We start from the raw sequence: 24,747 nt of genomic DNA on the forward strand, positions 1-24,747 counted from the left end.
CCAGGATCTGGAGAATGGGAAGCCTGTTCTGTTACAACCCTGTGACACATGTTTTCATGCTCTGTCTGATCAGCTATTCTGCTTTGAAGAAGGATGGAGAAAGGCTTTCAACTCTGATGAAGAGAGGGAAAGCAGTAGAAGCAAAGCCTGCTCGGCCAGTGAGAGTGTACAGCCTTTCTCTCCAGCAGTTCCAGCCACCACTGTTCACGCTGGGTAAAGGTCAAAGATTATTACATAGAGCAATGCTCCCAGCTTGTTAATGTTTATTTACACAGAATGGGACTAAGAGAGCCAAATGGGTTTCATTTCACTCAGCTACTTATTTTGGTGTGAGCCCATGTGCAGAGACTTTCACTTTGTATTAAAAGCACCGTATTTTGGTTTTAAGTTAAGCTGATTATATCTAATCTCTCAGTGAGGCAAAATTCTGAGAGACTGGTCAGGGGATTATTTGCATCTGTCCATGGTTTTGCAACCTCCAGCTCATTCCTCTCTCAGGTCTGCTTACTTCACTTTGCCATTCTTTCACACAGATTCCCAGACCTGCTGGCATCTCTTCCAGGATCAGTTTCAGTTATTGTCAGACTCCTTTCTTGTTGAGGAGGCAGGATCTTATCCTTCCTTCTGTCATTCATCAAGAAACTTGGGTAGTACATTAAGAAACATATTAATAAATAAACCAGAAAAGACTTGTAAATGTTTAATGCTACTGTAAGGTCAAGATGATGCCTTGCATTGATCTGTCTGCCCAGTTGATCCCCAGTCCTGTGATAGAGCAGATGTTTTATGAGGAGCAGGTATGACTGACAGAACTCAGTGCTGTGTGACTTCAGCCCTTACTTTATGGTTGGGTGACAGGCACTGATCACTGGCAGAGAGGGAAGGGAAGGGCTGAGAGAGCAGGGAAAATTAAAGTTGAATTTTAAAATTTTAATGGAGCTGCCTGTCTGCAGTATCTGACAGTCAGTTTAGGCTATACTTGAAATAACTTGCTTTCATCTTGAGAAATATGGAATCAACCTGAAATGCTTAAAATGAATAGGGCTGAAACATTTCTTAACATACTATAGCAGGTACTTAAATTCTGGTGAGTTAGTACAGTTGCCATTTTATTTGCTTTCCCTCCTGTCTAGCTTAGCAATTTCACCCTCACATATGTTCCAGGATGAATAATTGATGTTGCATCCTATAAATATTTTATCACTGGGTTGTTTGCTTAGCGCATTTTTACATTTATGTGGGGGCATGGCTTCTATGTAAAGTAGATTTCACGTGGCACTGGCAATTTACCTTGTCTCTTTTAACATTCCAGATGTTGAATGTGATGGTGGCTTTTATGTCAGGAGCCTGGTCAATGACATTGGCAAAGGTAGGCATGGAAAAAAACCGCATGAAAATATAAGGAACAAATGTGTGTTTATGGAAAAAATGTGTCATTCTGTATATCTCAAGTAACTAGACCTGTGTGTTATTTTGCAGAACTGTAGTGCTATCACTTGTTTTTATATACTCAGGTAATTTCCTTAGGGGCATGGGGGAATGATGGCTAAATAATTGCCAGGGACCTTGGGGGCCAGCTGATAAAAATGGAGCAAGCAATAGCACTGAGCAAGATAATGCAAGGCAAGTGGTGGGGGGGAGTTTTTTCCCCTCTCTTTCATGTGTTAAAGCTAACTCAGATTAAGGATGAGAAGAAGAAAGATACTGTCTTTTTAAACATTATTCATCACATTTTGAAAACAGATTGCACACAACATTACCATGCACATAATAAACCCTATCTGCTGGAAAGACTTCCACACTGGTGATGATTTTTCGAGTGTTTTCTTTCTCTGCCTGAACAGTGAATAGTTTTGCTTTCCCACAGGGTTATTTGTCTTGTGCTCTGTATCTATCAAACTGCATGATGGAGAATAGATAATCCATTTCTAACTTTTCTTTTTTTTTAAATGATACATTTGTAGGAAGGTAAGTAATGTGGGATAACCCTATGAATTTCAATGTTGTTATTTGTGCTTAGGCAAGTCCAAATTTCTGTTACTGCCTTCTGAGCATACTGGCTTATGTTTAGCTCTTTAATGAAAACTAAGATAAAGTCTGTCCATGTCTGGCTTCTTTTCAAAAATTGAAAATGAAATGAAAACCTTCCTGCATCAGAAAGGATGGGAAAGAATATTTTAGTGTACCTGTGTGTTTATAAGTCAGTGCTTGTTGCTGTTATGCTTTGTAGCTTCTTGATATGTAATTATGTCCTGCTGGTATTTATTTAACACAGGAGAGCATTTGTACATATTTTTTTATTTTTCCTTATCTTGGTTTCTGTTATCCTGATAGGCAGCACAGGATAATAATAAAAATACCTCTTGAAGGCAAGAAGTGCTAAGGCCTCAGAATGTGTAGGAAAGTAGTTCACGGTCACTTGAGAATGCACAATGTTCTGGTTACATCTTATGACATTTTTTCCTCACTTTCCATTCTGATCTAAATCTGGGAAAATTCTTGACAGCTTTCTGTCAGATTCTGAACTCTTTACTACACTGGACAGTTATTGAAATCAAAGGACATCCTTGGGTCAGATTTAAGAAGATACAAACGAGTGATAAATCTTCATGACCTTCCTTGTCAAACAAAGCAGAATAATATAAAAGGCTACATACAAAAATACATTTTAAGTGAGCTGGAAGTGGTTACACTTAGAAAGTTTATCCATGTACTTTGTCCAATGCCTCTTTCCTCCTTTGCTGCAGAGCTCTCCACCTGTGCCTCGGTGCAGGAGCTGACGCGCACCAAGCAGGGGCCGTTCACGCTGGAGGAACACGCCCTGCACGAAGACAAGTGGACAATTGATGAAATTGCTCAGTCCTTGGAGCACTGCACAGCCCTGCTTCTGGGAGAGCCAGCTCGGAAAAAATTGAAAACAGAGCATCCAGGTGAAACTGCTGTGATCTGTGAGGATAAGTGATAAGTTGGATCAAGGAAAAAGACTGGATGATTGAGATGTTTTAAGATTGCATTGGGATTGTCTCGCCTCCTGTGTAAATCTACAAGTCTCTGCTGGGAAGGTGACAAACTGCAGCACAAGAGGAATGGTTCTTTTGTTTCCTGGGGTTAGAATGTGCACTGAAAATATTCAGTGCTAAGTGTTTCTTGATTGTTTCTTTTCCTTCTTGCACACTGTAACTGATGCCAAATTTTTATAGACTTTTAAAGAACTTACAGGGTGCAAGATGGCTGCTGTTGAAAATTCATCAATAAAAAATTATGTAAAATAATGTCTGATAAATGTGTTCCAAAGCATGTTTCTTTTTCTTTGCAGCTGGTAATCAAATCCTGAAATACCTTGGTGATAAGTCTCTTATAGCTTAAAGAACCCAAGAATGTGGTGTGGCAATTTGCTTTCTTGAAATTTCTTTCAGGATATATCCATTTTACCATAGTTTTTCCTATGCAGATTGTTCTCCAGTCAAATGTTCCTAGATGCAATATATGAAGATGCTAATATTTTAAGTCAAGGGAATAATTTTAAGTATAAACAATCTCTGAAGGTGATTGGTTTGTGTCTGCATCTTACAAAAAGGTGGTACATTAAGTGTTGGTTCCAAACTTATTTTCAGTCTAAGAAATTAAATAAATATCATGAAGTTCCTCATTGCAGGATACCCTTCCAGACACCTATAGGATTTATTTTTGTTTTCTATACAATAAGAAACTGAAGTGTATGCAAGATTAATGAAGGTTTTGTTTAGAAGGAGGATAGACTTTGTTTTATTCAGTAAACACTTTTCTTCCTTTGTATATTCTTGTAAAGAACTTAAAGGAAATGTTGAAAATAGAACAAGCAAATTGAAATGTTAGAGCACTATAGCAGCAGCACATTTAAAGTACAGTATGGATGAAGTAATGGATACAAGCAATTCTGATTCCTGGGATGGGAGAAAAGCTTGTGTCCAGTGAGGTAACAGTGTTTTGTTTCTTTTTGGGGTGTGTTTTCTGGTACTTTGGGTAGAAACAGAGAAGAAAGAGATTATTTCCTAAAGAAATTTAAAAAAAAGGCAGAAAATTTTCATTTTCCACTGTACTTATCTTGAAAAATCAAAGACTTTAATTGAAGCACAGCTTCTCTTACTGTCTGAATCTGTATTTTCCTAGTTTATGTTATCCCAGTGGTTTTCTAGATTAAGTTCTCATTTTATTTTTCTTCCTGGTTTTTGAAAAATAGCACAGTTGATATAATTCTATTAGTCTGCTTATTTTATCTTCAGGGATTTGTTTCTTTAAAAATCAGTGCAATTGAGAAATCTTTCTATTAATAGGGTACATTTGGATACAGTGTTGTAAGTGTCTAACACATTCTTAATCTCATCTGTTTGTTTAATGCTCACCAAGCCTTTCTTGCTATTCCATTTAAGAGCCCATGATATTTTTAGTTTCAAAAGAATTCTATTTCCATCAGCTTTTTGGTTAGATTGCAATTGGTCTGTTGTAATTGTTGCTAACAGATCTGTGATCCTGAGAAGACAGGATCTGCTCCATAGTCTAGTCACTGGAGAGGAATGAAATGGTAATTTAAAAAAGCATCTTGTGGACATCAACAAGTTCTGGTTTGGGCTGCAGGTCCTGATGCATATCGAAAACATAGGGAGAGATGGAATGCAGTTGTTCATGTTCAGGAATCTGTACAGAGTCATTCAGCTTGGAAAAGACCATCAGGCCTGACCATTTCCCCAGCAGTGCCAAGTCCACCAATGCACCACCTTTTGCCTTTCTTCCTGGAATCCTTTCCTCTTCTTCAAGGCAGAATTTCTTTAGCACAAATTAATGACAAACTTCTCCCCACATAACTCCTATTGAACTACAGAAGGTATTTCCCTTAGCAGGTGTGGTTGGCTGGAGTTGTGAGTGGCTGGACAAACCCATGGCAGGCAGCAGGAAGTGTTGGAAAACACAGTGTGAAGAGTGCAGTAAAGCACTAATAAATACACATTATGCAATAAGCACTGATGAGTGTCACTCCCATTCCATTCCTAAACACTCTATCTCAATGTTCAAACATTCCAGCTCCTCAGGCTCCTTCCCAGTGTTTTCCCTGTGTCCTGGGCCTCACTTGTATGCTTTATCCCAAGTTCCCCCATGCTTTAATGGTTCTCTGTGCCCTGAGTGAACCCAGTGAATAGTAACTGGGAAGCTGCTGAAATGTTCAGGAATAGCCTTTTTAGTTATGTTTTAATAAGTGTTTAACCCAGTATCTTGAAACTGTCCAGATTTGGAGGTGTTGTGTTCCCATGGGAACCTAGGGAAATGTTTCAACTTCCTTATTCTTACTAACTCATCCCAGAGCTACCAGAGTTCAGAATTGAGCTATATCCACAGCAAAATGTATTCTTGTTCAAAGAAAATATCCCATGACCCTGGATTTGGTTACTGACAGTCATGATATCTCAACATTCAAGAGGAAAAATGTGTATAGAATATTCTGAGATTATTGAAGAGTTAGTACTGAGATCACAGCTGAAGCAAATGGTAGTTAATAGGAATTTTATGGTACTCTGGCCGGAAAATGTGTCTGTGATTTACCATTTAAAATATACCCGTGACACAGATTGAAAGATTTGTCTCATTTAAATGAGTGTTGTTCATGGGGAAAGCCCTGATGCCAAAGTGTGTCCTGCTTTTTGAGCTGAATATTGTCTGTCCTAATGTGGACTTGCTCTCTTCAGTCCGTGGAAGTGTGATACCATAGCCTGGCCCTGAGTGCTCCAGTGCTGCTGCTGCTGCTTTGGTGAGTTTGACAAGGGCTTCAGAATTTGTCTCCCTTTAATGTCTCTGCCTAGCTGGCTGCCTGTCTTCCTTATTTAAATGGTAGTTTTCACTTCATAATATATTTCTATTGCCAGCAGAGTAAAACTTTGAGTAACTCCCCCAATTTTGGGATGCCTTATTTTTTTTATAGATGGTGAATTTGCTACTCTTTGTATAAATTTGCTACTCTGTGTATGAATAGCTCCCAAACTCTAATGAATAGGGTCATGCTGTTTGCTTGGCAGAGTTAAGGAGTGAGGTTGCAGTGGTTTTAATTTGATAAAAAGACCTTGCAGAAGCAAAGTGAGAGTGTGACTGCAATATACAGCCAGAGGGAAATCAGAGACAGTGAATGGATTCAACCAGCCTGGGCAAAATTATTGTCTCTATTAAAAAGCAGTCATTGTTTCTAATAGCCATGGGTTTAATTCTCTTCTTTGTGAGACCTGATTAAGTAAATCACCAATAGTTAAAGGCGTGTAAGGCAAGCAAGTTTATCATGTGAATGCTTATGTCTGCTCTGGGTGAGGAGGTACCATGTCTCTGTCTCTGCCATCAGCTGCTAAGATCATATAGGTGCAAACAGGCAAAGCAAGAAGGTGGTAATTGGCAGTGGGTGATCGCAGTCCTCAAGAAGAAAAGGACTATATTGCAAGAAAAAAACTCATATTTTGCAATTCTTGTTTTGGGGAGCTATTGGAAACAATGCCATGGTTCAGAGAAGGTCTTAGCATGGCTGCCTGAGGAAACACATGGGGTGTTATGGGTGTGAAAGTTTGGGACTTAAATCCTTGTCCCTCGTCACCTCTAGCTCCGAGAAGTGGGTTAAATCAAAGCTGCAGCCTCTCTCCAACTTCTCCATGTCACATTGTTCCATGTGGATGCTGGAGCAATCTTCTGCTCAAACTCTGGGCTCTGAAGGGGATTGTGTTGCTTGCTCAGAAGTTAACAGGAACAGAATAGGGAGGACAAAAAATGAGGCAATGGAAATTGAAATATAAACACAAAATAGATTTCCTCTTGCCAGACATATTCATTTTAGGTTACAGCTCTGTGTCTGGCCTTTCCACTCTGAATCCCATTACCTTATCTCCTGTCTGAGACAGTTCATCCTGAAACTTTTCTTATCCTGTCTTTTGAATTCCTTTCTGGAGACATGGGAGCTTTGGGGCTGTGTGGAGCAAGGAGGCTGTGTGGTTTGTGGGGAACAGGAAAGCTGGTAACAAAGCAGAGCTGAAAAGGATGAGGTGTGTCTGGTCCTTTTCTCACCATGACCCTTTTGTAAGAGAGATGTGGTTCTGAATGCTTTAGTGCCATTTCCTTGGCACATGGGATTATTTTAGATATTTCAGATTTAAGTACTTCAAAGTCAAATCTGCAGCTGAGTGCATGCATTAGAAACAAAATGCATCATTTCACAGATGTCACGCTACTTTTAGTGGCTTCAGAACATGATTTTACAGCTTAAAGGGAGGGGGGTAGAAAAGAAACAGCAAAAGGTAAATGCATATTTCAGTTCTTATACTTTTAAAGTAGATGAACTCAGTTTTGGTGATTATGTAAGAAAAGACATCAAGTGTTATAATGGAGAAAAAGTAAAGAGAAGGAACACATTTTTTACTGCCTTTTCTGTTTCTTTTAGCATAGAACAATTAGCTTAAATATGCCATTTCAAAGCTTAAGAAGCTTTTATGTGGAAATGCTTGAGAGATTGTTACAGTGTGCTGATGTGAAAAAAGGCATTTATTTTCATTTCAGCAGTTGAAAAGATAGTTTTCTGTGATGCCCTTCAAAAGGCAGTGTTTTCTTTTGCTTATATGAAATTACAGTAAATCCTTGGCATAACTTCCTCTTGTGAGTGCTGTGTTCACAGTAAATCATTTCCCGCAGCTGGCTGTCCTGGGGATCACAAAACTGTTTCAAGTTCTGCAGGTACCTAGTAGGCATTCCCAGTGGAAATGGAACATTTTGTACAAACACCAAATGCATTTAGAAAACAGGACAAATTCTCAGTAATCTTTGCTATGCAGATTGCTCTTTTGGTAAAATAACATCCAGGCTGCATTAAACCTCGCTGCTACTGGGCTGAGTTGCTTTGTGTACAGTTTCTTACTCTTAATTTCACAAAGGGCACTGGCAGACTCTTGATTTCTTGTCCAGGTGATTAATTTCACCCAGCTGCACACACAGAGACATTCCTGGCTTTTTTTAACCTCTTCATTTACTACTTAGGATTCCCAAGGACGGCGTGGCCTCGGCAGAAGGGAGCGTGTGCTCACCTCACCTGTCCCAGCCCTAGGCTGGTGTGTGACGTGTTCATGGTGCAAATAAACCAGAATGTTGGGAGAAGACCCTCTGTCTCATTCTGTTTGTCCTGATAACCTCCAGCAAAAGACTGGGAGAACAACAGGGGACAACAATTTTCCAGTAATCCTCCCTCCAAGTAAGAATCAATGGGAAATGGCAGCGAGGTCTGTGGGTGCAGAGATGACTTAAAGCATGTGATTATTTCTTTTTACCTCAGTGAGAGTCTTCTATCCTGTTTTATTAAATTATGTAAGTTATTACTCACTGAATTAAGGCCTTGTGTGTTTCATTTTCACCTATCATGTTTTGGGGTTTTTTTTCCCCATTTTAGTAATGTGAACTGATGGTTTGAAAAATTGTATTGCTTCTACAGGAGAAAAAAGAGACTAAAATAAATATTAATGGTGTGGCACAACACTTATAGTTGTTCCATGTCTAATGAATATGTAGCAGTTCTATTTTCTACTTAAACACAAAAATTGTCAGAATAGAATTAGTGTTATTTTTTAAAAAATGTGTTTATCTAGGAAATTAATTTCTCTAGGGAGTGCTATTAAAGGCTGTGCTGAGTGGAGAAACTTATTTGAGTGTGTTGGTGATCTGTTTGTAGAGTTAGGAACATTTTTATTGAATTGTGTGCCATATCCCTGCACCAGTTTTGCCTGTTTTTCTTTGCTGTGCCAGAGATGTTAATTACTGGAAAGAGCACAGTCATACAGTCCATGCTGCCGTTCAGCCATCCCTTTCCATCAGTGGAAATAGGGAGTGCACATCCCCACTTTGCTCCCCTGCCTTAACAAATCCAAACTGGTCCTTCAGAATTTTATGGAAGTGACCCAGAACGAAGCCATCTTGCCACAGAGCAAGCAGTGATTAGGATTTCAGGAGATGAAATTTTGTGGAAGCAGAGCATACTTCATGGGGCAAAGAGAGAAAACTCAGCAGGATTGCCTATCCCGTGAATCAACATTTTGAGCCTGAACACACCATACCAGAGAGATTTTCCAAGGAAGTGCATCTTGTAGAAGAGCATCAGGAGTACAGGATCACAAGAGTAAAGTTCCTACTATTTCTCTGTGGGATTATCAGAGTAATTGGGTGAACTCTCACTTCTCCTTTGCTAAAGGAGCTCACTGGTTCTGTTTGACTCCCACATTCCAAGGCCAGTTTTCAAGCTCTTTGGTCAGCTCTCGAAATTCCTGCAGTTTTCTGTGATTCTATGCACACCAGATGTGATTCATCTCTTGACACTCCATTTTTTCAAATTTTCACCGTTTAGTTTAGGAAAAAAAAAAGGGAATGTCTGGCAGCATCTCCTCTGTTTCAGGTACAGACTTTTTGCTTTGTGCCTGTTGTGTCAGGTAAACCTGGCAGTAGGAGAAGGCATCCCATGGATCTCTCCCTGTGTTTGAAAAATGCACCTTTCTGGAACATGTGCTTGCTTGGGTGTTTTTTTCAGAGTTGGACAGCTTTCCCAAGCCCTTCTGCTCCTTGGTACCTCGGAATCATTTGTCTCTCACTGCAACAATGAGCTAGTTTCATAACTGGCCCGAGGCTATAAAGCAAAGTTACAGTCTAGGGATGCTGCTGACTGTGGTCTGGAAGGGAGAAAAAAAATTGGCCAGGAGCAAGTAATTGTTGAGTGGCAGAAACACCTGAGAGACCTTGCTAAATCAAGAAAAATAGCTGGTGTCTGAAAACACTGGTGTGGTACAAGGCTGCAAAAAAATGGGATTCGGCTTTCCAAGGTGTTTTTACAGCACTTGGCTTTGTTCTTTCTCAGCAATGTAACAGCACTCTCAGAAAAGTGGGATTATTGATATCTAGTCACACTGTTGCAGGTTTTGGGAAGCTCAGTTGATGCAGCATTTGTTCATTTTCTGGCAGTCTTTTCTGTATATGTAAAATCCTTCAGTAAAAGGCAATAGGTCATCAGCAAAGCTGAATTTCAAACTTAGTTCCCAGTGAATTCCAGGGCACTTCCCAAGGAGCAGCTCTGGAGGAGTGAGGGGTCCTGTGGCTCCATTCTGTAGGGTCATTGCTCATGAAGGTTCAGGCATTTTAAGGGAATTTTATTCAGCTGGGAAGAAAAAGAAATCTTCAGCCTCCACATTAGTGTATTTTATCCTTCAGTGAGAAAAATGTCTTTGGGTGTTTGTTTGGAGGTAAGGTCAACCCAGCGACTCGTCTGTTATATATAACCCAAGGCACAGGCTTCATCTTCCATTGTGGAGATTTATTTGAGCCAGAGAGACCAGTGAGGAGCTGCAGCCAAGGGAAGAAAACACTTTATTTCTCAAAACTGATGAAATACCAGATGTGTGCCCACAATGGAAGAAATTTTAGGCTACTGTTACCTGAATTCATTTGCATAAAGGAATAAGAAACTTTCTGTTGTGTCAGCTTATTTCATTTCCTGGGAAGTTCTCTCATTATGGGGGATTACTTTAATTCTGCAATAATTATAATTTAACCCCACTGCTGTGTGCATCCCAGTGTATACTGTAGAGAGAGATCTGATTCTTGCCTCTAAAATCTGCTGTGTATAGACTCCAGTGTAAGCTGAGGAACTTCAACCAAGCACAGCTGGTGTTGTTATTTCAATGAGTATGAAAATCTTTAAAAAGAGAGTGAGTATTAAGAATGATTCAAAAGAGGAAAAAATATTTGTATTTTGAAATATTTTCTTTGGCAAATAAACCTGTCAGTAATCTCAGGGTTAGCAGGGAACGTTTCCAAAGCAAGGATTACTGTCTGTTTAGAGAGGAGGATTCTTAGACAAGCTGTTGAATATTCTGGTCAGTGGGTTCAGTGAGCTGCTGGGGCCTGACTGCCAGCTCAGGGGTTGCTCCTCACAGGCTCCTGCTAAGTCAACGGGATTTAATTTGAGCTTGTGTTTCTGTCATGCCAACTTGGTCAGTTTGTTGGCTGCTCTGTCAAAGTTACAGCCTGGTGCATCAAAGCTTGAAAGTTTCCACACAGCTGGCTGAGTCCAAGTGATCAGAATTAACTCTGTAGGAAAAATGCAACCTATGAAGGAGCACAAGATGGAGTGGGCATCAGGTATGCAGGGAAAAATGTGAGGAGGAGGGAATTTTTTGGGGTTTCTTTGCTTTACAACTCTATTTTATTAGAATTTATTTGGATTTGGTTTACTCAAACTTACATTAGTCTGTGCATCCTGTTGCAGGCTGACGGTAGAATGAAAAAAAGCTGCAAATTCACAGAAGTTCTCCAGGTCAGAACTGTTACTGCTAATTGCAGAACTGTCAGCGTCATAAGGTTGTGTCATGTAAAGGCATTTTTGAGTATTACTTAATATTTACCTGCTTGTCTTGCACATCTGGAAGTTCTTAATCTGCCCAGTTATGCTTCACAGAGGATAAGTCCAGGAAATGTGGGTATTAATACGCTTTAATTTCATAAGCAAATGGTAGACTCAGGACTGTTGACTCATGGTCACAAGGGTGACAAGCAGGGCTTTAAGGCAATTATTGAGGATTTTAGCTCACTTAGAGTGGGATCTGGCTTGTGAATGAGGCAGCATTAATGTGAAACATTAGAGTTGCTTCCCAGACAGTGTGTGTATCACAGCAGATGATGTTTTACCTCTCCATATGCTTCCCAGTTGAAGTAGGGAGCCAGACAAATCATGAGGAGGGGAAATAAACATCCATGTTTATGGGTGTGAACTCTTAACAGCAATTAAGATCAACACATCTCTTAGTCAGTCTGAGATTAGCAGTTACCTGGATCATGGCTTGTTCTACCAAACTGAAATTCTGCTTGCCATATCATTTAGGATTCATGTGCATATGGTTACTGGAAATATAAACTGGTACCCTAGGGCAGGAAATACAAAAAATGTATGAAACTATTTTTAAAAAAATATTTTGGGGAGTAGCTTTATGTACCTTAAGGCCTCCAGCTTGGATGTAATAAAGTCAAATTTAATCAAAACAACATGTGCAACCTGCTGTGCTCCCCTCGCCCCTTAACTAATGGCAGAATATCTGCTTGTCCCTCCTTCTAATTAGATCAGTCTTAACCAGTTCAGCTCAAATATGTCTGTGTAATGCCCAAATATTTCCTCTGACTTCAGTGACATTATTCCAGATTTATACTTGTGTGATGTAGAGCAGAAATCTGCCCTGGAGAATGTGGAACCCCAAAGGCATTCACAAAAGCCATTTTTTAATAATAACAACACAAAAAGAAGATGCTACAGTTGAATGCCATTTGTCATTGTCTCCCATTTGCTTGTACCTAGTTGTAAAGGAGGAATGCAGGAAAGCTCTGCCATTAGCTGCTAGCTCAAAGCTGGCTCAAAAAGAAAGCCCAGTGCCCCCTGGAATCTCCTGTGAGCAGTGGGCTGATCTCTGCAGGTTGCTGTTGGGAGTCCCTTTAAATCAACCTGTCCTTTGGCTTTGCCTCAGCCTGTTATCTGCAGTCCTGTCTAACTGGCAACTTTCAAATGTAATCGAGGATGTTATGTTCAAAGCACAGAGCTTTCTGAGAGGGGCTTTGCACTTCAACGAGTCATCTTCTGATGCAGTGAACAATGACCTCTGTCCTGTTTTGGGGAGAGATAAAGCTAACATGGAAGGTTCTGGCATTCTTTAAATGTCCCAGCTAAATATGCTTTTATATTTCTGAGGTCAAAAACGCAGATGGCATTTCAAAGTCTGGGTTTTACTATTTTCTTTATTCTCTAAGTAATTCCTTTTACTCAGCACTACTAAAGGAGTTCAGGCATAAGGGCTGTTCTTTTATAATGCCACATATTTGTATTGCACCTCTTACCTGGGGATATGAAAATAATTTGCAAATGTTAATTAAGGGTTCCACCTTAGTCAAGTGGTAAGGCACTGACAGATTTTCTCTGTGAAAATAACGAGTTAGGAGAGGGTTGGTGAGCAATGCAGGGTCCTGTGTACCATCTCACTGACCTTGACCTCTCCTGACTGCTCTGTCTTTGCCCTTCCTTTACCTGCTGCTTTGTTCTGAAGTGGTTTATGGCAAAAATACCTTCTCAATGTGAGCAAAAAAAAAGCCACTCTTTCATTCTGGGCTTTAGGAACACCATAACATAAATGGGTTTATGCTCGTGGGCTGGGTGTGGTATCTGCTGGTGGATCCATGAGGAGGAGCAGCTCGTGGGCCAGCAAAGCTGTGCCTGAGCTTTGTGTCACGTTTCCTGTGCAAGGAGCATGGGTGCCATGGAGCTGTGCCTCCCCTCCCTCTGCTCCATCCCCAGGTGCCTGCACAGCCTCCTTTCTCCTTGGGAAGGTGAGCTGCAGGTCAGGCAGGGGCTGGGGACACCTGGAGCAGCTGGGCTGAGGTGCCTGAGCTCTGCAGCTGCAGAATCCAGGCAGAGCTGTGAGCAGCTGGCAGCGCCTGCAGTCCCACCTGTGTTTGTGTCCTGGTGGGATGCTGGGCTCCCTGTGCCTAATGAGCACTGAAAAATGGCCCACTTACACTGCTGGCTTTTCCAGCAGACTAAGGAAAACCTCATAATCAGCTCGTGATTAGCAGGTAGTAAATTCTGCTGAGCAGAGAGGAAGGGTAGTGAAGGACTGTGTTATTTAAAAAATCTGTCTTGTACCTGCATGAAACAGCTCTGCTGTGGCACCACTGCAGCCTGGGCTACCTTGGCAGAGGCTGTAGGGAGATTTCTGGGCTGGCAGCTTCCCAGGGTGGGAACACACTGAGCAATTCCCAGCTCTGAAGAGGAAACAGGGACGAACTATCACTCAGCCCTTGCTTGTGCTGCTCTCACTACCCTGACAGAGCAGCTCATCCACAGCCTTGCAGTCACCTGCACTTTGGGAAATGTTGAGCTATAGGAGCTGTGATGCCCTGGAGCATCAGGCTCTGTGAGAAAATGTTAAGAAATTATGGAAATGTGCTGGTGATGAAGGGTAAACCTCAGAGCTGTTCCATCTGTAGCTACAGATTCCACTCATCAGAATATGGACCAGAAACTTCATGGCTGGAAATTTGTTCTTTGGTCCTTATCATCCTCATGATTGATTCCTAATGGGATCTGCTCTGAGGATCTTCTCCTGCCTTCTCCCTGCCACAGACAGATTTAAAGCCTGGAACAAGTTTGTCCATTATCCCGGGGGAAAAGCCAAAATTTCTTTTAGATTCACTGCCAAGGTTGCAGGATTGTGTCTTCTGTTAGGAAGATTTAGACTCTGCAGATTTAGACTCTGCAGATTTAGACTCTGCCACCTGCAAGCAGAATTAAAAGGTCAGGCTAGCTTAGATCTCCTTCAGTTCACGTCCTAACCTGTGGCTCCCTTAGCCCTGTCAGATGCTGTTGGAAGGTTTAGTTTGTTTTTAGGCCAGTGCAGGAGGAAGGAGGGAGACTTCCAATAGTGTAGGAACTGCAGAAAGTAAAACTGATTTTTCATATGCTCGTGGGCATGTTTGTGGTGTTGCGTCCAAGGGAGTTGAATCCCATGAAGTTCAGGTGATGAGTCTAGATTTTCTGGAAGATAAATTGCCTGGTTTTCATTTTATGCAATATTGGAATGCAGCTAGACTGAGGGGGTTTGCGCCTCTTCACAGATATTTGGACAGTGGAGATGCTGACCCCTTGAATTGTCGCTAACATTACCATTACAGGAAAATCTCTTCTGTCAGTAACTACTCTCTACTGGCCTGGTTTCCCCCCAGCAGCTGCACAGCATGGCACCAGCAGTGTAATTCAAGTCTAAATTTATGGAAGTCTGTTAAAGTGCAAGTTGCACTCTCATGCACTGCTTGTTCTCAAACATGTTAAAGCAGTTAGAAAATAAAGGAGTGGAGGGAAAGAAGGCACGGTAATGTAATAATAAGAGTGGAAAGCACATTTTCACATCTAGTCATCTAAGAAAGAACATGTTACAGGATTCTGAGGGAATGCTGAAAGCTTGGGGCTGTGGTACATGGCTCAGAGATTTAGAGGGGAAATGTTCATCCGTGAAGACATTGCCTGCTTCTCTCTCTGAAGGGCTGGTGAGCCCAGCCACAGCAGCAAGAGATTGTCAGTTCTGTGTTCCTTCTGCATTCGAATTGTGCTTGAAACCATCAGTAACCTGGGGTGCAAAGACAATGAGGGGCTTCAAGTGGTGGAGAACAAAAAGCTTTCTGAATACTTTCGAAAATCCCAGACATTAGCATCACAATCCTTTTACTGTCTGTTCCCATGCACTAATTATAGCTAACCTGCTTTGGCAGTAGCTATTTTTGACCCTTTCAGGGTGAATTCTGTCTCAGGGATGCCCCCTCACTCCTCCTTCCCCTCTCCCAGCAGTTTCCTGGTGACCTTTGTGGTGGCAGTGTTAGTTCCCTACCTCAGCATTTTCTTTTTATAATAGGTTAGAGCTCTCTGGTGTCTACTTCACCCCACTCTACTGTTTCTACACACATTCTTTATGTTTCTTTTGTTCCTTTTTTTTCCCTCTGTCCTTGATTGGCATTGTGGTTCGACTCTGTTTCTGAGATTTCTTTTGTTTTGCTTTGTTTTTGCTGTAGTAAGGGCCCAAACAGCTGGATTTCTCCTTTCCTCTATCCCTTAGTATTGTCTATTTTTCTTTACACCTTAATGAGCACCACACTCCCTAGGTTTCCTGTACAGTGCAGGTTAATCAACAGGGATTCTCCAGCATTTTCTTGAATTATCCTGCCCTTAGCTGTATTATTTACTGTTTTTTTCTTTCTCTTCATTGTCAGCTCCAAAATAAGAAACTGGACTTCATTTGTGAAAAGCAATGCACAAATAGAGGGAGAGATTCTATGTCAAAGAAACTGAAACTTGGGAGGTGAAGGATGGGAGGAAAGATGGGGCCCAGAGTGGTGAGTGGTGCCCCAGAAATCTCCTTTTAACACCGTGTGCTGAATCACAGCACTCCCTTCCCTGAGGATTTAAAACTAAAGTAATAGGATGTGTGAGGGGGAAAATATATACAGCTCAATACATTTCAGGTGTTTCTGTTGCCCTATAAATGCTGCTCCTTCTACACTCCTCCCGTCCCTTGTGTCTCTTACCAGCTCTCTCCAGCTTCTACCTCTTTCCAGTCTCACTTTCCCCTCTTGGAATCACTTTCTGAGGGTTTCATCTGTGCCTTTTCCCTCTCCGCAGCCTGGGGAAGGTGGGGGCAGCTTTCTTTAAGTGAAAGGAATGTCTGTGGGCATGTACCTTAACTCTGTGAGCAGCAGAGGAAATTGAATTGTCGTTTGCAAGGTTCCTGAGCTGAACTGATGCGAGGCACTTTGCCATGTAAGGGTGCTAGAGAGAGCTGTACTCTTAAATTTTGAGTTAGAGATGTCAGCAGTGGTTACCAGGGAAACTTCTAAAATTACTCTGGCAATGTCTCTGCTCAAATACTGTATCAGATCTTGGGGAAATGGCACCGAGTGAGCAGGCAGAGATACACTGGGAAAGTGTCACTGTGTAACACTCAACGATGCTTTACCTACAAATAAAATAAAAATTTAAAGCTTTGTGCTGGTGCAGGGTCTTCAGCTATGCAGTCCTAAGCCAGGAAAATAGCATGAATGAAGTAAAAAGCAGTGGTTTTCTTAAAATGTCAATCAGACAATAGATATCACAGGTTTGCAGTTAACCTCCATTTTGGGTTTTGTTTTCAACAATAAAAACCAGAATTGCTTCTAAAGATAATTCACAAAAACGGAGGAAGACACCAGATAATTCACAAAAATGGAGGAAGACACCCTCCACTCTGCCACCCCCAAGGCCCCCAAACAAAGCAAGTGTAGATGGATTCATGCATATTTAAATACATGCTAATTAGAAAGAACATTTGGGATTTAAGCAACTGTCAGAAACCCATAAAAGGCAAAGTAACAATTGCAGGTTCTTCACCTGAACATTGTTAAACCTTCTCTGGCTGAGCTGGTCTGAGCCACAAGCTGATGGAGACTGGGACAGTACTTTAATCATTCCCTGTTTTCCCTGTGCTGGTTCTCTCTTTTGATTGCTTATTGGAGGATGGCCAAAGGTCATGGATTGGGTTTGATGGTCGTGGGTCTGACTTGACTCAGCTGGGCTCATGTAGGGACAAACATCTGTCCTTCCTGGAGCTGCCAGTTCCCTGCTCCTTGGAAGGATGGGCCTCTTACCCTCTGCACCTCTGGGCCTCATGGGAACTCTTCTACAGCTGAGCCTCAGGTACTAGCAGTGTGTCCCACATACTGCATGACTAAGTTGGACACAATTTTACTTTTCTCTTCACCCATACAGGCCTCTGCTCAATGACAAGAAATATTTTAATCTAAAATAGATATTTGTGTACTTAAGAAAAGTTTGCTTTCAAAATACATTGCCTGGCCACATATGTTTATTATTTATAACAAATGTTGTTGGATCAGCCTCTTGATTCAACCACACTGGTGAAAAGTTACAGTTATATTTTAAAAGTTGTTAAAAATATCTCTTGTTGAGTGGTGCTGACTGCAGAGTGCTGATGCTTTAATGGGATGACTTTTGCCTCTTCCATGCAAGTGCTCCAGGAGCAGAACCCAGGCACATGAGGAATGTGCAGAGGGATGTGGTCCCTGTGCAGCCAGTGACAGGCAAATCCCACCTTCAGAGCTCAGGGATGCTGCTGGGAGGAGCTGATTGCTATGCTGAATCCAAACCAGAAAGAGTGCAAGTAATTAATCACCATATGATTAATCAAAAGCTCATCACGCTCTGGATGAAACAAAAAGAGCCTTAAGTAGCAAACCCTCCAGGGGCTGCAAGGAAGGTGTTGTAGCTGCTGCTGCTGGGTGTGGGTGGCTGCCCTGGCTCTCAGAGCTGGGTGGGAGTAGATGGTGCCAGGGACACCCTGATATAGGAGAGATTTATTTTTGACGCTTGGTGATAATTGAAGGTAATATTAATTCAAAAATATTAATAAAAGATCGAGCTCTGTTTTGATTTCATCTGCACAAAATTGTTTAGGCTGTGGTGTGACAGGGTCTGCAGGCAGAGGATGTTCATGGCAGTGTAATCCTGCAGAGCTGGTGGGAGGGTGGCTCTGAAGGGGAGTGCTGAGGTACAGTGAAAGTGGGTGGTGGTTGGAGCCACCTCAGGAGTATATGTTGACCTCCTGATGCCATTTCTTCATGTTCCTTATTGTTTCACCAGGAATACATTTTTTATTCTTGATGTGAAAAGCTGGTGTCCTGAAAACTTCAGCATTTTGAGTCATGTCTGCGCTGAAGGGGTGTTACAGTCTTTTTTTTCCTTTCTGTAGCAGAAAGCCACTAATGATGCAGCCTGCCTTTCCTGCGGAGCAGAGCTGACACACAGCTCAGCAGTTCTGGGAAGCTGTGGGAACACTTAATGAGATGTGCAGCAGCCGGGCACAGCTCTCAGGCTGCCAGCCCGTGGGGAAGGGGCAGCCCCGGAGCCCCTCGGGGCTGGCCTCTGCTCTGCTGCCTGGGAGTGGGCAGAGCTGCCCAGCCCTGCCCAGCCTGGCTCCTGACCCACCGCGTCCTTCCTTAGCTGTGGGGCAGAGGCACTGCAGGGGAAATGTTCCTTTTCCTCTGAAAAGCAAAGCTGCGCTTTAAAAAGAGAAAAAAAATATATTTTCCCAGCTCCCCAGAAAACCCATGTAGGGATTTTTAGCATCACAGGCAGTTTGTTTCTTTTTTTTCTCACTCATAAATTATGTTTTAGGTATAATTATTTGCAGTACTCTAGTGTCGACAATAACCACACAAGGCTATTTCATGAAAACTTAGAGCTTTTAATTCAAATCCTACAAAAGTTCTTTAATCTTCACAGAGATGTGGAGAAAAGCTGTAAAAAAATGTGTGAGAATATATAAGATATTCCTGTTTCTTTAGGGTAATGTTTAATGATCAGTCAGTGACTGAGTTTACATACATTAAATATTTATTTTTCTTCTGTAGAGCTGAATGGGGGAATGTGCTCACTTTCCTGGCAGATCACTAATTGGGTAAGTGTGGCTGCTCAGGGTGTTTCTGAAGCAGCAGCTCTAGCTGTGGTACTTGTCTCATTAAGGATTTCACTGTTTGTATTCCAGAAGTCACGAATTCTCCAGCTGGGGTTGAGACTTTGATAAATTGTCATTTCTTGTGTTTGAAATAGAACTTTATTGCCCCTGAGTAATAAAAATTGTCAGTTTGCATTTATATATATATATTTTTATATTTTTACAGCACAAGTTTCTATTCATTCTCAGTGTTTGCAAAAGCATGATTTTACTGAAATCAGTGGGTTTCTACTGGTTGATCTGACTGCAGAAACAAGGCCACCCACACGTGGGATGTGTGACATTTCTCACTGCTCCTCTATGTCTTCAATCTCAGATTTCTGGTGGGAGGCTTTTCTCAGAACCCTTGCTGTCCTCAGAGCAGGTCCATTCTTCTGGCAGGCATGAAGCAGCCTTGGCTTTTCCTGAGGAGAGCAGCACTCAGCAGGGGCTGGCAGCCAGGGGAATGAATCCATGAATCCTCCTGCCTCCTGCTGTGGAGGTTCTGATGCCAGCAGCCCTCTCCAGCTCCTGTCTCACCTGTCCCTGCTGTGTTTCTGGGTTCTCCTCGTCGTGCTGGGTTAAATCTGGCCCCGGACAGAGCCTCCTCCACCATGAGGGCAGCAGGATCAGCAGTAAAGGCCCTGCTCAGTGTTTGTTGGGGAAACAGACTGAGCTGTAGGAGCTGACCCTGCTGAAATTGTATTTTAGGCCATCCCATGCTCTCTCTGGGCTTTTTTTCCCCCTCCCACAGGACAAGGATTCCCTTCCACGCTGCTTCCTTAGCACCCCTGAGCCCAGCTGTGATGCTGGCAGCTTCATTTGTTTTGCAGTCCTCTGCTTTCCACACTGGTTTTTGTTGTTTTTTTTCACCAGGAGAGGCGTTCTCAGGAGCTCTGTGCTTTGTCAGAGCTGAGCTGTGCCATTCCAGCCCAGCAGGAAGGAGCTGAGCTTGCACAAGGTGTGCAGGGCAGGATCCTCCTGCTCAGGAGCATCTGGGCTCAGCGAGTCACTCACACCTTTCTTCTCCTCAGGAGAGCAATTCTATCCACTGTTTACTTCATGTTCTGCCCCAGCTTCATTTTGGAAGCCTAAGAAATATTTTTAAGTCTTCTATCAGCTTTTGGGTGGAAAATAACATTCAAATAGAGTATGGGTGCTTAATCTCCCACTTGTTTGCAAAAAGCCCTGGGATACTGACTGAAATCTCTCTTCAGAGAAGGATATTTATTCACTCTCTTTCACCCTTTAATTGGGCACCATTTGCTGCACTGAATGTTATTGCATAGCCTAAGTATCACTTTAAAAATGAAATTTATGTTGAGTCTTTAAAAGATTTTTCCCTAATGGAGTTTTAAATACAGACAACTGGACACATGGCATGTGAAGGCTTTTTCTGGTGCATGTTGTTGTGGTTTGGTTATTCTTGATTGTTTGCTTAGTTATGACTGGCTCTTTTTCTTGGCACATTAAAGGTATTTATACATGGAGTGCTCTAAGGAGGCCTCATAGCCAAAATATTTGACATTACAAAGGGTCAGAGCTAAAATTCCTAGAGCTCAGCTTCAAGTTCCATTAATGCAATCCACATCTGATCACTTTAAGGTCACATTGTGCAGGTTTATTTATCTCTTTGTAGCCCGTGAGCAGTCTAGTCTACTGCTTTTATATGGAAGAGAAAAAAAAAAAGAATTCCACACAGTTTCTTTGGAACTTTCATCTTTAAAAAATATTTAATATTTATGCTGTCAAAATGAAAACCTCCTTAAGGTAATGACAACTGAAACAATTCAAAATACTCCTGGAAGGAGTGAGCTGTCAGCCTGGCAGTATTGCTTCCTGCCCATCCCCTGCTCCTCTCTTGACTTATCTGCCTTGGAGCTTTTAGCTCATATGAGTCTCTCTCCTGCCTGGAAGGCTGTATATAACTCTTTATGAAACAAATGTTATTTGTAGAGTGGTTTTGGTGGGTTTTTTGCTCAAAAAATATAATTTATCTGAGCCAATCCACTGTTACCGTGTCACTTTTAAAAGCAAGATTTTTTTCCTTTATAACCACATCCACTCAGATACACAGTAATGTATGTCCTTTCATTATTGTAATTATTTATGAGATATTACAGCATAGGAGAAAAACCTAATTGTGTTTTTTGCTTTAATAAGTTTGTTACATCATTTCAGTGTGGTAAGATACATAATAAGGGAAACCCAGTCTCAGTGCATTCTATTCCACAATAATCTACAGAATCAATAGTTTCTATAAATAAGTTTAAAGCTAAAGTAGATGTTCATGCATCTACTGTCATTAACAGACATTTTTAATGCCTAAGTTATGAAATGGGTGTCACCTAAAGTAGTTTTTTTAGTAGAGACTGATATCAGTGAAGGCACCTGCAGAAAAGGTGTGAACTCTTCCTGCAGATTGTTTTTTTCTCTTCAGATATTAAATATATTCTCTGAGCTTGAGCAGTTGTTTTATTTAGGTTGAATCTGGTGATTTTATGCTGATTTATGCATCTACATTTAATGTTAACTGATGTAATGGACAGATTTATTATTGCTTTACACAAATAGGTAAATAGATACAGATGCATACAATAAAATGAACCACTAATGGATTGACACAAGTTTCATAGTGAAAAATTTTACAGAAAACTCTGAATGTCCTGAAACAGGATATTTAAGGGCAGAGATCAAAATTGTCCCTGGCTGTGCCAGGGTGTCCAGATACCAACTGGGCCAGCTTCACAAAACAGCCCTGCAAACCAAGCTACAATGTGATCATTTTTACTGTTTGAATGAACCAGAGAAACTCTAGTTGGGCCTTGATTTCTGAGTGCTTTTATCCTATTTTTAATTTTTTTTCCCTTCTTTTTTTTTCTTTTGAATTTCAAACCTTTATTTGATAATGCCCAACCTCATTATGTACTACAGAAACTGTTGACAAGACAGTGGCGTGAACACAAAATGCAGCTTGCAGTGTGTTTATAAATTCTGGGCAGTAAGTGATGTTTCAGCTCCTGCAGCAGCGCTGCCAGTGGGGAGAGGTAGAGAGGTGTCATCTATTTAAGAGTTTAGACAAATAGACAGAGAAACAGAGGAGATCTGAGGCCAGACAGCTTGCCAGTCCTCTTCCCTTCATCATCCTGCCTGTCCCTCATCTCTAAAAAATCTCACATTGAAGAAAAAGCAAAGACTGAGGAGCCTTGATATGTTTCACAGCAGAGCACTGTGCATTCAGACACGTGTTCACAGGGGTTCCTGACAGTTTTTTCAGCCACAGGTGGGTGGTTCCATGCAGAAGGCTGCAAAGCTGAGAGCAGAATGAGACTTTATTTCTCCAGTGAGGTAGGTGTACCTATTAACTCATAATAAAGAAAGAGAAAGAAAAGCTGAACTGATTCTACTCTGCAAAGAGAAAATGAAATGTATCTTATAAAATCTCTGAATCCTGCTGCTTCTGGGAAACCTAATATTTTGCCCAGTTCTACCATCATAACCTGCAACCTAAAGCAGGTAGCTTTCCCAACAGAGAGTTTTCCTTTCTTTTTCACTGAAATACTCATCACTTAGGCCTCTTGTTTTTTTAGGGAAAAAGTGTTATTCTGTGTGGCCTTTGTAGAAGGTAGTACTTAAAATAGATTACCATCATAACCTGCAGCCTAAAGCAGGTACCTTTCCCAAACAGAGAGTTTTCCCTTCTTTTTCACAGAAATACTCACCACTTAGGCCTCTTGTTGTTTTGGGGGAAAAGTGTTATTCTGTGTGGCCTTTGTAGAAGGTAGTAATTAAAATAGATGGAATCCAAGTTTCCCTCTTTTTGTTATTTTAATGTCTTGTCAGGAAATGTTAATGCTCCTGTGCCATTGCTTAATGGTTTTGCCTGTTTCTACAGAGGTCAGAAAGAACTACATTTCCTTCCATTTTTAGAACTTGCTTTTGTATCCCCTGTGTATTATCTCAAATTATTGCATGTAATTTTCATTCCTTTTTTGGCTTGTGCTCTTCCTGAAAGCAATGTTCTGTATTGCACGTTGCTCTGTAATCTTCTTAAGTCATCATTTCACTTGCACTGTAAATAGAAATCCATTTGTGTAATTAATGATTTTGTTATTATAGGAACATTTTTTTTTTCTTTAATTTAATTTCTCTTGTGCATAGCTGTCAAACATGCTATCTTTAGCCCAGAGCTATCCAGCAGTGTGTTTAGGGGTCTCTTTCTTGCTGGAGAGAAAGCTGAGGTTTTCAGGTAAGAAGCTGAAAACTCATTTTTGACCTCATGATTGTGAGAAAGACCCTTCTCAAAGTGGAAATCCAACAGCTGAGCAGCAGCATTTGCCCAAGTCAACATCTCTGAGGGAGCATGAACTTCCCAGTCCCACTATTCCAGTTCAGGAGCTCATCCCCAAATCTCATGTACAGACCAGCAATCCATTCAGTCTCTTACAAGTGTAGGGAAGTGCTAAGATGCAAAGCTCATGAGTGAGGGGAAGAAGTGCAGAGAGAATCAGTGACTGGCTCATGAAAGAAAAAGAGAAGATATGGAAGAGACTGCAGAAAAGCAAAAGGTAATAATAGCAGATTAAAAAAATTCTGCTCAGTGAGAGAACACAAGAGTGGAAAACTCATGCCCTCAGGATGTGCTCAAGAGTATCTCTGTATTCAGAGTTTTTGTGTTTGGCTTTCACTCTCCATGTCAGTCTTCTCCTGACAAGAGTGGGTTTTGCTGCTGGCAAAGGAGCCTGAAGAACAGCAGCTCTCATCATGGCACATGGACCTCTCTCATCCCAAACGTGGGATCTTTGTCTTTGGAAGAATAACCCGGCTGTGCTGCTTAATAAGAAGAAACATGCACAGTCTGCTTCAAGCTGTTTTGTGCCTTAGCAATATCTAAAGCAATGGAACATCCCTAAACTGAGGTGGGAAAAGATGAAAGTCATTCCATCTTTACTCTAAAACTCTCCACTGATAGGCTTCCATTTCCAGCAAGATGGAAAAACTCTCCTTACTCCATTTTAAACAGAAAACTGGTTTCAGGAAAGGCAATTTTGAATTCTCTGCTTGCTGTCAGGAAAATATATCTGTGGTTTTCTCTTGTGTTGGTCCCAGAACTGATTGAAATGCATGCATTTGTCAGTGCATTGATATTTAATTTCTTTAGAGTCCCCATATCTGAATTTGATATTTTGTATTAAAAAGGAATTACCCCCAACCCTTCATTATTATGAAAAACCAGAAACTGAGATGTCAGACACTGAGGAAACCATATTCTTTTATGACCCTGTCTTGCCCTTTATAAAAGCCAGCTTAAGTTGGTTAGAAATGCCTGTGATTGCTCATCTTTTCTAGTCATTACTTCCTGCATACACATAGCAGAAGAAAAGTCTTGTGCCAAAGAAGATTAATGAAAATCTACATTACACTTCATTCAAAGCATCTGCCTGCTTTGGAAGTCATGCACTGGCACACATACTAATTAGAGCAGAACAAAATGTGCCTTTTTAAAATTCTTTTGGGGAAGAAATTGAAAACCAAGAAGCTATTTTCTTCCTAATTTTTTTAAATGGTCACACCAGCTGTGCACATTGAATATCTCATATGCAATGTGCATTTTGTAACTGAGACTGCTGCAGGGGTTAAATTA

The 24,747-nt window shown here is 41.3% G+C and overlaps 1 protein-coding gene across 7 annotated transcripts in view; it reads left to right on the forward strand.

Moving 5' to 3' along the window:
• The window catches only part of TRUB1 (TruB pseudouridine synthase family member 1), a 60,593-nt gene that overhangs the window by 23,483 nt on the left and 12,363 nt on the right, over positions 1–24,747 (forward strand). For 2 of the 7 annotated variants that reach the window (XM_039709096.1, XM_039709100.1), the window contains exons 6-7: positions 74–219; positions 1,313–1,369. In XM_039709096.1, coding sequence (XP_039565030.1) covers positions 74–219; positions 1,313–1,369 — 203 coding nt within the window. Of the gene's footprint in view, positions 1–73; positions 220–1,312; positions 1,370–2,747; positions 3,273–8,031; positions 8,607–24,747 lie in introns of those variants that run through there. The other 5 variants (XM_039709101.1, XM_039709102.1, XM_039709098.1 and 2 more) reach the window with 5 other exon arrangements.

Source organism: Passer montanus, unplaced genomic scaffold (genome assembly GCF_014805655.1).
Source record: "Passer montanus isolate IOZ18808 unplaced genomic scaffold, ASM1480565v1 scaffold21, whole genome shotgun sequence".
Taxonomy (NCBI): Eukaryota; Metazoa; Chordata; class Aves; order Passeriformes; family Passeridae; genus Passer; species Passer montanus.